The sequence below is a fragment of the Phallusia mammillata genome, chromosome 1 (assembly GCF_965637545.1).
Source record: "Phallusia mammillata chromosome 1, kaPhaMamm4.hap1.1, whole genome shotgun sequence".
Taxonomy (NCBI): Eukaryota; Metazoa; Chordata; class Ascidiacea; order Phlebobranchia; family Ascidiidae; genus Phallusia; species Phallusia mammillata.
The window spans coordinates 19966268-19978338 of NC_137252.1; the positions used below are offsets into that span (position 1 = coordinate 19966268).

General features: G+C 37.4%; 1 protein-coding gene across 3 annotated transcripts in view; it reads left to right on the forward strand.

Annotated features, from left to right (window-relative positions):
- Positions 1-12071, forward strand: part of LOC145209001 (ubiquitin-protein ligase E3B-like) — a 51626-nt gene that overhangs the window by 30222 nt on the left and 9333 nt on the right. For all 3 annotated transcript variants that reach the window (XM_080079966.1, XM_080079570.1, XM_080080025.1), the window contains exons 11-15: positions 1582-1764; positions 7396-7567; positions 7628-7749; positions 8363-8474; positions 8541-8689. In XM_080079966.1, coding sequence (XP_079936092.1) covers positions 1582-1764; positions 7396-7567; positions 7628-7749; positions 8363-8474; positions 8541-8689 — 738 coding nt within the window. The remainder of the gene's footprint in view (positions 1-1581; positions 1765-7395; positions 7568-7627; positions 7750-8362; positions 8475-8540; positions 8690-12071) is intronic.

Genomic DNA, 12071 nt, shown 5'->3' on the forward strand with positions numbered 1-12071 from the left:
GGCTGATTTAGGACCCATTACGAAATAAGTGTAGGATATATATGTGTGTGTGTGTTAAGAAATCAGGTCACAGTGTATGTGCATGGCAATATGTGTTAAGCCACCCTTCTAGTTGTAAAAGATAAACAATTTCTAATAACCCTCAATTAGCAAAGTGGAGGACATACTTTTGTATTAATAAGTGTCGTAAAAGCCAATGTAAATATACTTTTCGTTTACAAGATCTGCAGCGCAATTTAGTAAAAGAAAACATAGATAGCTCCTAGCACAGTTTCTACATAAATACAAATTGAGTATAGTTTGTCCATGGGAGAAGGTAGTTTACTCAAATCATTGCACATTTAATTGGAAATTTGTTCCCAAATTGTTTGTAGATGTTTGGCTTATAATTGCCCTGGATAGATTTTTGTGGATTAATTATAGGGAAAGTAGATTTATTGGGATAAACAATGTATGTACATGCCAAGCTTCTGTATATTTCTTGTTTGTAAAGATTACACAGAGTTTCGCTGCAACACTGGCTTTAACAACAAAATATTTTTTACCATACAAAGGGAATCATTACATAATATTCGGTGAAGTACTTGCAAACTACTGTATAGCCCACCAGTTGGAAAACGCTGGTTTAGCTTGTACTTGTTGCGTATAGTATAGCAACTGGGAAGATTTACCAAAAACTAGTGGAAAATTTTGCTGAATTCTCAAAAGTATTGCATTTTTCTCTGAATCAATGTGTTGTTAAGGGGCCACACTAAATAGCTTGGCCTGTTGACCTAGTAAATACACACCTGGCCTAGTAAATACGCAATGGTATGAGTAAACCACCTCCTTTCATGGACAAATTATATTCAATTTTAATTTACATAGAAACTGTGCTAAAAGTTACCCATGTCTTTTAATTGCACGCAGATCTTAACTGTAAGTGTAATGTCATAGTAGACTACAAGAATCAGCCTGTGTGACAGGGCGGTGACCGATGGATCTGTCTACACTTATCAGGCAGACCTTCTCCATTGTTTTTCATCGCTTTAGTCTGATTTTGCGGCTGTATTTTACCGTAGTATTTTACCGTTTTAGCTTTTATGTGTTTTTATCGTTCTTTTCTTTTTAGACGGAAACTGACGATGCCCAAATAGGCGAAATTAATATTTCTGTTTTTCAAAAATAAAACATTACACTGACGCTGATCGTCTGCTGCTCTTTTTGAGTACATTTTGTACAGATCTTAACTGCAAACGAAAAGTACCCCCTAATTGTTTTGTGCATTTATTTCCGAATAACAAAGTACATCTATATTGAATTCCAAAGCACTTATTAATACAAAAGTATGTCCTCAACTTTGCTATTTGAGGGCTATTAGAAATTTTTAACCCTTTCCAACAACAGAAAAGCAAGCCCAAGAAAATTGACCATACTTGATTTTTGAAATTAAAAATAGAATTTGACCGGTCAAATAGAGTGCTGTCAATTCACCGTATTTGACTGGTCCAAATATAAATTAAGTATAGGAAAGATATTGGCATTTTAAAATAGTCAATAGTGTATGGGCAGTGACAAGATGTGCTAAGCCCACCCTTTTAGTTTCAGACAAGTTTGGATCATTCCTAAAGAGGATTGCTTCTTCTCGCCCTGAAAAAGTTCTCCTACCTACAGGAGGGAGAAAGATGGATTATGTTGAAGTTAAAAACACATGTAGTGCTTGTCTTTTGTATCGAAGGTCCCTGTCTATCTTTAATAAACAACTGCAGCTAGAAATGCTAACAGGTAAATGGGTGACAACGTGACTTTATTGTTCTGACAGCTAAAACAGGTAAAGTGTACCATTTTCTTCGATTTAATTCTGGTTAATTGCAAGAAAGAGTTTGGCAAATGGAGTTACAATAATTCAGAAAATCTGTTCAACACTAAAAACGTTTAAATATTCAACAAAAAGAATGGTGACTCTACTATTTTTCTGGCATAGTATTTTTTTCCAAGGAAATGCATGTTTTTATTAATTTTTTTTAATTTTAGGCTTATTTGGGCACCTGACAATGACAATAGAAACTGTCAAAACGTTGTAGTGTTTTACACCCAGATATTGGATCGTAGACATATTGTTTTAGTTTTTTTTCTGTTCTTTTTTGTTTAACTGAGATTTGTTAACTTAAGGGGGCTTAAACTTTTTTTATGGTCAATGCATTTGGCGTGAACAGCAACAGACCTCGAAATGTAATTTAAAAATATGTAAGATAATGGCGTAGTAATTTTACAGCCCCAAATATATGTCAAAATGTCATTTTGCCCTTGCTAGACACTCTATTTCCAAGAGTTGATTAATTATGGGTCCCCTTCCCTGAAGGGGACACATATTGATTTTACTCAAATTGTTTTGTTTGTTTTTTCTTCCTTTTTTTTTCTCCCCAAAGTTTGTCCGACTCGTTTTTCCATCAAATGTTTGATGGATTTGGCTGAAATTTACACAGATGGTAGATATAGTTATGTAGATGTGCATCCCACTTTGTTTTTGTTGATAACCCCAGTATTTACCCCGCTAGCCCCCTAAAATGGGTATTTTTTTCCCGAAGTTTGTCCGACTCGTTTTTCCATCAAATGTTTGATGGATTTGGCTGAAATTTACACAAATGGGAGATATAGTTATGTAGATGTGCATCCCACTTTGTTTTTGTTGATAACCCCAGTATTTACCCCGCTAGCCCCCTAAAATGGGTATTTTTTTCCCGAAGTTTGTCCGACTCGTTTTTCCATCAAATGTTTGATGGATTTGGCTGAAATTTACACAAATGGGAGATATAGTTATGTAGATGTGCATCCCACTTTGTTTTTGTTGATAACCCCAGTATTTACCCCGCTCGCCCCCTAAAATGGGTGTTTTTACCCAAAGTTTGTCCGACTTGTTTTTCCATCAAATGTTTGATGGATTTGGCTGAAATTTACACAGATGGTAGATATATTCATGTAGATGTGCATCCCACTTTGTTTTTGTTGATAACCCCAGTATTTACCCCGCTAGCCCCCTAAAATGGGTGAGTTTTTAAACAATTTCAGAATTGGCTGAAATTTGGATTTCTTGTATAGTATGCCATTTATAGGTGTCAATTGTTGTGTTCAACCCTGTAGTCCTAACATTTACCCCACAAGCCCCTAAAGTGTAAAACGTATTTGTATGGTACTGGGCACCACAAACGAAAGATTTCTTTGGAGCAATAGTGTTACAAGGGCAACCAGTTGTTTGTTGCTCGTTGGTGGGTTTCTTGGTGGTCGTTTTTGCGCCATGGCAGTTAGGGGCTTGTTAACAGCCCTATGACGTCAGAAACAGTAACGGTTGTTGCTCAAAACACCTCTAGTGGTCGAAATTGTAAACATTGGCGGATTGGGCTGAAATTTTGCAGTACTGTTGATTGAGTCATTGTGGTTTTTATATATTTTTTAGTTTGTGTGTCGAACCCAATTAGTTGCCCTACTAGCCCCCTAAAATGGGTCAGTTTTTTAAAACGTTAAATAGGACATACTTTAACCAATATCTGGGGTGAATCTAATTTTATAGTTTGTATTCTACATAGTATTATTATTTAAGCCCAGTGCCGATCACTGTGTTTTACCTTACAACACCCGACTTTTGCATGGTTATCTCTTGAAATGCATTATCTACAACTTTGCATGTGTGGGGACCCATGAGTTTTTGCCTGCAGAAACGACTAAAGTTATAAAAGACGGTGACTAATATGGGACCCAATGCAAAATAAGCATAGGAAATATATTTATGTTTTAAAATAGGTTATAGTGTATATGCAAGGGCAATATGTGCTAAGCCACCCTTCTAGTTGTATAAGCTATTGCTGCCAGGCATAGTATCAAGTTTAAAGAGCTCTTCTGGCAAATGTGTGTTTCATTCCGACGTTTCGAAGTCCTATACAGGTCGTCTTCATCAGGGTAAATAACACTGAATGCGACTAGTGCAGTGCACGATAAACAAAGGAAAAAAGAATGGAATGCAAGCATGTCACAACGCAACAAAAACACCACGCGATAACAAATGATTGGGCCTCTAATCTTTAAGCAGGTGTCTGTAGCACGCTGGAAGCATCACGTCTGTTTTGATGTTCATTGTGTTGCCCCGTTGGTGAATATTCCAAGACTCAAGAAATAGTCTTTTCATGTAGTCAGGCTACCTGGCCACAACAGACGCCGCATTGAAATCAATACGGTGGTCTTGTGATACTGCGTGATTGGAAAGGGCCGACTTCTTCGTGTCGCTGTTGGCAACATCCCGTGATGTTCTTTTCGGCGGGTGTTGAGTGACCTTCCAGTCTCCCCGATATATTTTAACGGACACTCGGCGCAGGGAATAGAATATACAACACCACGTTGTTCAAAGGTGTTGATTGAATCTTTTGGGTGACTCAGTAGCTTGCGGAGAGTATTGGCAGGTTGAACGCCAACCGCTGCGCTGAAGTCATGCAACATACGCCGTAGAATATCCGTCAGTTTCGGTATGTAAGTGTCACGAAACCCTCTGTTTTCAGATGGGTTACCTGTTTGGGACATGTTGGAGAATCCAGTTCGGTAGCCGTTATATTTCAAGGCTTTGCGAACCTTTGTCAGTTCCGCCTCGCAGTTGTCGCTATGAGTGCACAAGCGTTGTGCCTGATCTTTTAGGGAATGAACCACCGCTTTTTTCTGGTATGTGGGGTGATGAGATCGAAAATTGAGATACTCGTTGCCTTGTGGTACACTCTCGAGTACAAGACACCATTATTGGTACTTGTGACTTGAACATCTAAAAATGGAAGACAGTTTACCGATTGGAGTTCCATGGTAAACCAAATGCCTGGTTGCGCCTCGTTGAGATGCCGTAGAAATGCCTCAACCTTGTTCTTAGCATTGACGCAAAAAATGTCGTCAAAATATCGCCGCCAGAGTCTTGGTGGGTTGGCAAATGTTGATAAGGCTTTTTCCTCAAGCGCTTCCATTGTCATGTTTGCGACAACCACAGAGACCAGGGAACCCATCGCTGTGCCTTGAACCTGTGGGTAAAAGCTTCCCCTAAATGTTAAAAAGGATTGCTCCCAAGCAAATCCGCAAACCGTCCACAATATGCAACGGGACCCATGGGGTTCTGTCTTTAAGGCTATAGTCGTTTAAAATCTTGGATGACACGATGTCCTTCTCCAATTCCACAGGAACACTTGTAAAAAGTGACACGACGTCATACAACACCATTACCTCTTCGTTGGACAGGGGTGGCAACTGTGCTATCTCTTGAACAAACTTGGACGAGTTCGAAACAGTCCATACTGTATTGCCCACGAGCGGAGAAATAACTTTCGCTAGGTACTTCGCAAGATTGTAGGTTGGAGTACCAACAAATGAAACAACGGGCTTGCTTTCCATTCTTTTTTCCTTTGTTTATCGTGCACTGTACTAGTCGCATTCAGTGTTATTTACCCTGATGAAGACGACCTGTATAGGACATCGAAACGTCAGAATAAAATCCCATTTGCCAGAAGAGCTCTTTAAACTTGAGTTGATTAATTGGTTGGAACAAAGCTGTAGTGTTGTAGTTAGTTGTATAATTCTTTAAAAGCTGATGGATGTTGCATTTTTTGTTTGTTTTGCTATTCTGCCACAATATACAGCAGTTCAGTTGTTGCATGTTTTTCTACGTAAGTAAGCTCAATGTGTATTTATACAACTGCTTTCAAATAGAGGGCATATATTGTATGAAAAATATGATGCTGTTACTTCGAACACTATGCTGCATGTGTGCCATGAGTGTGTATTGACAAGTGTTTTTCGACCTGTGCATCACAACATGTCTGAGGGATCATACAGACTAATCCCAACTCAAAATGACTTTACCCATATCGCAACATTTTATCTATGACTTGACTTAAAAAAGGAACAAAGAAAAGTAAAGTTTAATCACTTTAATGTAACATCAGCCATAACCACGATTTTAACGATTACCAGCATCTACACAGCTAAAAAGCTGTCTGGCACATTGACTTTTCATTGTGAATGTATAATAAACATGTTTTGGTGGTTTCCTCTATGTTTGTATAGAGCAGCGGTTCCCAACCTTTCTGGTGCCGTGACCCCATGATAACATTTGCCAAGTTGCGATGACCCTAAGGTCAAAAATTAGTAGGCCCTAAATTAAAATTTACTGTATTTATTTGATTGGGGCTAGTGGCCCTTGGCCTAAAACAAGTTGGGAACCATGCCTTAGGCCAGGTGTGTCAAACTCAAACAACCTAAACAAACTTTAAAGTAAGTCTAGGGGCGCACTATTGAAACATTGTAACATGATAACAACAAAAATTCAAAGATTTAAAAGAAAAAGTTCATTACTGCCACTATGTACAAATATAGGCTACAGTGGCGCAGTGTGAAAGAACCAACTGTGCTTAATTGCTTTCTCCAAAAACAATGGAATACAATGACGCAACAATCGCAATTGTTGATTATAAAGGTGGGCTATTTCGATCATCCTACTGAAACGTTGCATATACCACTAGTAGAGAATGATTGTATCATATCATCTAAACTCACTGGTCTGACAGGGTATTTCGCATGAGTAAAAAAATAACTTTTAAAAGTTACTTGCGGGCCGCACAAAAACCCTTGGAGGGCCGCATGTTTGACAGCCCTGCCTTAGGCGACCTCAAGCGAATTGTCAGGCGACACCAGTTGGGGTCGCGACCCACAGGTTGGGAACCGCTGGTATAGAGCAAAGGTCACTTAACTACAGCCCAAAGTCCGGACCCTGTCAGCGCTATCATTTTATCCTCATCTGTAAAGTATTTAGTCCCATAAAATATACATAAATCTTAGAAAAAATATAGCTTTAGATAACTGTTGGAAGTTAACTTACTGCGAAAGTATTCCAGCAATAACATGTAGGATTTATTTCAGCCAGTTTTACAGGGCAAATAAAAATTGAGTATAGGCTATATTTGGCATGTTGAATGCTTTTACTTTTGTTTTAAGCAGCTATTTTTTACCCCACTTATGACAAACTACTTCTGAATCTTTGTTAAGATTGCTGATTCGGCAAATCGGTCTTTTGGCATGTCCCGTCTGTTATCAGATACCAACAGCAAACAGTACAGATAAATAAAACAGAAAACCACTGAGTTTTAAATGGAACAACTTAGTTTGATCTTTGCATGACGATTAGAAAAATCCTCAAAAGCACTGTGAACTGGGCGGTATGGGAATGGTGTTTTTTTTCGATTCCTAGCATATTCCGCTCCTGGAGTGGTTTTGTTATACATATTGTCATTTTTACACCTAATATGCTGTTAAACAACAACAATACATATAAAAGTGATGAGTCATATGGTTTAATAATTCACAAATAAACAGTTTAAATGTTTCCTTCGACTTTAGGCCTAACCTTTATGGATGAAGTTCTTTGTCGTCTTTGGAGGTTTATCTGTGAGATTGGCTCCTCTGGTGGACTTCAGCTCTTTCTCTCCTCCCTCATGCTACCTCCTGATGCTGCTGAGCCTATTTTTGCCGTTTTCACTCTGTTTTGTGACATGACTGCTCATATCTTATCGTAAGCTATTAACCTAACTAAACATCACAAATTCAGCCTGCCTAAATTTTTCATTTTTAGGATATTGGATGATGTAGAGTTTTACGACCAACAGGTTCCATTCCATCTTGAAGAATTGGTGACAGTTTCGAATTTTCTTCTTCAGTTTGTGTTCAAGGTGATATGGAGTTGCATCGTTACAGGTATGTTATAGTATCTCCAAAGGCAAGCATGTGATCTTCAAAATAATTAGACTGCAAGTATCAGTAGCATAAAACTCACAGATTCCATTAAGGTGTGAATGTATAGTAACTGTTTATTTGGTAAATCAAACAAAATAAGCAGTCACAAAAGTTCAACATTTTATTGCACCAAACTGACATGTTTCATCCGTTTTGTCATAAAACCAAAAAAGCATGATATGAAACCTAACTTATGCTGCTTTGCATGTATTTTCTGGTATTTCTGCTTTCATGTATATTCTGTGTTCACTTTTTGGTGCTAAATAGGTTGTCTATACATTTATGAACAGTTTATAGTATATCATAACAACATAGAGTTGGTTTAAACTATGAATATGTCATTTACAGCCAAAAGTGTGTAATGATTTTGTCATTTTTATGATACTGCACTTTTTTATGGTACTGATTTTGTCATTTTTATGATACTTCTCATTTGAAGTTTTTGGTCCAGCTCCGAGCATTAGATGCTTTATTGGCCAAACAAATCTATCCACATTGAATGTTACACAATTTTGTTTTTTGAGGAAAAGGAAACAATTATTGCTTCACTTAAAAGTACATTATTATTTTGTAGATTTGCAAAGTCCGATGTACCCAGTATTTAATTCAGCCTACACATTGCTTATGATGTTATACGACCGCGATGCAAGAAGAGCCTTTACACCAAATGGCCATTGGCTGTGCAAGTAAGTCAGAGTGCTTTGTTTTGCAATTCATTTCCAAATATTTTGCATAACTTTTAATTTCCACAGAGATGTTAAGCCAAGCACTATAAGGGGTGAGGTTGAAAAAGGGGTTGCACGTGCCAAACTAATAATGGAAAAAATCCCTTTTATCATTCCTCATAAGGATCGTGTGATTTTGTTCAACAGCTTTGTTGCTGCTGACAAAAACTTGCTGGGTAAGTTAAACATTTGTTGTGTCTAAGTTCAATGTTGGGCTTTCTATCTAATAATTTTCTGACTTTTTACAAAATTTAAGCACATTATAGTAAGGTTTTGACTTTTATGTCCAACTTAAGATACTTCGAGGTCATAAAATATGATTTATATTCAGTGTTTTATATAAGCTATTGCTGCCAGGCATAGTATCAAGTTTAAAGAGCTCTTCTGGCACATTTGCTCAATGATGTGACTACAAATGCAATTGTGTTTATGGGAAACACATTTTAAATTTGACATAAATTAAACAAAGATGCGATTATGATGTTATACAAAGGTCAAAGCCCCCTTACTACGTCAGTGGGTACGATACAATTATGTAAATGCATTTTAGGGCAGCGGTTCCCAACCTGTGGGTCGCACTTTAATTCTCCCAACCTGTGTTTGCACTTTATTTTTTAAACTTTACCTGAATCCCTTGTTTCGTATTAACAGAGAAGATATTAACTAGATCTTTTTTTGCGGTTTAACGTTTTGGTGCATAGAAAAGGTTAGCAAAATGATATGGTGACATTAAACAACAAGTTAAAACTTGTGCACACTGTTTCGACCTATAAGGTCTCATCAGTGCAGCTGGTGACGAGAGATCGGCCGCATTGGCTAGTGTAGCCATTCAATGCGGCCGATCTCTCGTCACCAGCTGCACTGATGAGACCTTATAGGTCGAAACAGTGTGCACTGTCTGCAGCTTATCATTTATTGGCTCTATATGCTTTTAAGTTAAAACTTATCTTTGATTTACTTACTTAAATGTTTCAGTGGTTTAGTTTTTGTAAATTGTGCAAAAGATATTCGTACCGAGAATGAGCCTCAAAATTTCCGTTAAAATGTCTGGAAAGCTCCAGTTGTTGAACTGAAATAATTTTACAAATTTTAGTCTGTAGCAAGTCGGCGTCTAAACTGTCCCTTTCTTCTACCTTTAAAGCAAATGTTATCTTTAAAATGACAATTTGAATAAAAAAATGCAGTTTATGTACTGTACTGGTATTTGGGTTTCCAAAAGGTGTGGTCTGCCAGGTGGCCAAATGTTTGGTTAGACCAGTGGTTCTCAACCTTTCGTGGACCGTGGCCCCCTTCAATCTATGTTTTCCATTCTTTTTTACTGGTTTTGTGATTATATGACAATAATGATGCAAAATAATACGGACAAACATTTTTTAAAGTTGTTTTAATGCTTTCTAATATTATAAAATCTTACAGATCACTATTCATTTCAGCAAGTATCTAAGAAAGAGCAGTTAAAATAAAGCGAAAAAATACACATGGGAATACATAAAGTTCTTCCAAATTATGAAGAATAACTGAAGCATGTTTCTATTAATTTATTTTTATTATGGGTCCCCTTCCCTGAAGGGATCTTGATTTAACTTTTTTTTTCTTTTTTCCTTATTTTTACTTTTTTCTCTGGTGAAGTGAAGTTTGTCCATGCACTTGGCATGAAATCTTTGGTAGATTTGGATAAAACTTTCACAGGTGGTAGATATGGTCATGTATATGTGCCATCTGCTTAGTTTGACTAAAATGGGTGAGTTTTTAAACAGTGTCGGAATTGGCTAAAATTTCGGTAGCATGTAGAACAGTGCTCTTCAACCTTTTTAGTGGCATGGAACCCTTAAGATATTTTGTCAAACTTTGTGGAAGTGATTGATCTGTTTACCTTGTAGCCCCAACATTTACTCCACTAGCCCCATAAAATGGGTTAATTTTGCAAACAACATTTAACTATAATGAAATTTGGATAGCTTGTAGGATTTGCTATTTGTAAATGTTGATTATTGTGTTTTACCCAAAGTTAAGTCAGTTGGTAGATTATGCCATTTTTAGGTGTCAGTTGTTAAGTCTCACCCTATAGCTTTACCATTTACCCCACCCCCTAAATGGGCGAATTTTTTTAAACGGTGTCGGAATTACATGAAATTTGAACAGCTTGTAGAATTTTCTATTTATTGGTGTTAATTGTTATGTTTTACTTTATTTTGCCACTATTTACCCCTATTTTCTTAAAAATAGAACATTAAATAGGACAAACTTCAAACAATGTTTGCATTGAATCAGATTTGCATAGTTTGTTCTTTCAATAGCATGATTTTTTAAGCCAAGTAATGATCACTGTGTCTTACCTTAGAACACCAAACTGACTGATGGTTATCTCTTGAAATGCATTGTTTATAACTTTGCATGCGTGGGGCCAATGAGTTTCTGCCTGCAGAAGCAGCTAAGGTTATGAAAGACGGTAGATAATATGGCACCCATTTTTATTTAAGTATAGGGATATATTAGGGTTGGGCATTTGACCAGTCAAATAAAATCTGGTCAATTGACCGGTCAAATACTTGTCAAATAGGTCAAATACTTGTCAAATAGGTCAAATATCAGTCAAATACTATACACATTATTAATTGCAATTTTAGTTAAAAGTTGGAAGTTAATTCTTCTTCTAAACCAGTGGTTCCCAACCAGGGTCCATGGCCCCCCAGGGGGGCCACGAGCTGTGTTCCGGGGGGCCACGGGCGTGGATTCACAAGAAACACCCACTAAAAGTCATTTTCACTTTAACTTTATTCCCGAATTTAATCGATTATTTCACATACTATTTGTTTGTAGTGAGGTTTATCACGCTCATTTACTCTATTAGACCTGTTTAAGGCCAAAATTAATACCGCATTCCAACGCGAGATTGCTATCTACATTTTAAGGGGGCCACAGGTCCTACAAGGTAACTTAAAGGGGGCCACGAGGCCAAAATGTTACTTTAAGGGGGCCATGGTCCAAGAAAGGTTGGGAACCACTGTTCTAAACCATAATTCAACTCATTTAAATTTGTTTGTGAACAAGGGAAATGTCCAGTTTGTATTATATTACAGACTTTTCCGACTGCATCGCATGCTTCATTTCATCATTGGCCCCACCTGTGTGTCTGTAATTATGGGTCCCCTTCCCTGAAGGGGACACATATTGATTTTACTCGAATTGTTTTTGTTTTTTTTCTTTCGTTTTCTTCCTTTTTTTTCTTCCCAAAGTTTGTCCGACTCGTTTTTCCATCAAATGTTTGATGGATTTGGCTGAAATTTACACAGATGGTAGATATAGTTATGTAGATGTGCATCCCACTTTGTTTTTTGTTGATAACCCCAGTATTTACCCCGCTAGCCCCCTAAAATGGGTATTTTTCTTCCCAAAGTTTGTCCGACTCGTTTTTCCATCAAATGTTTGATGGATGTGGCTGAAATTTACACAGATGGTAGACATAGTTATGTAGATGTGCATCCCACTTTGTTTTTGTTGATAACCCCAGTATTTACCCCGCTAGCCCCCCAAAATGGGTGAGTTTTTAAACAGTGT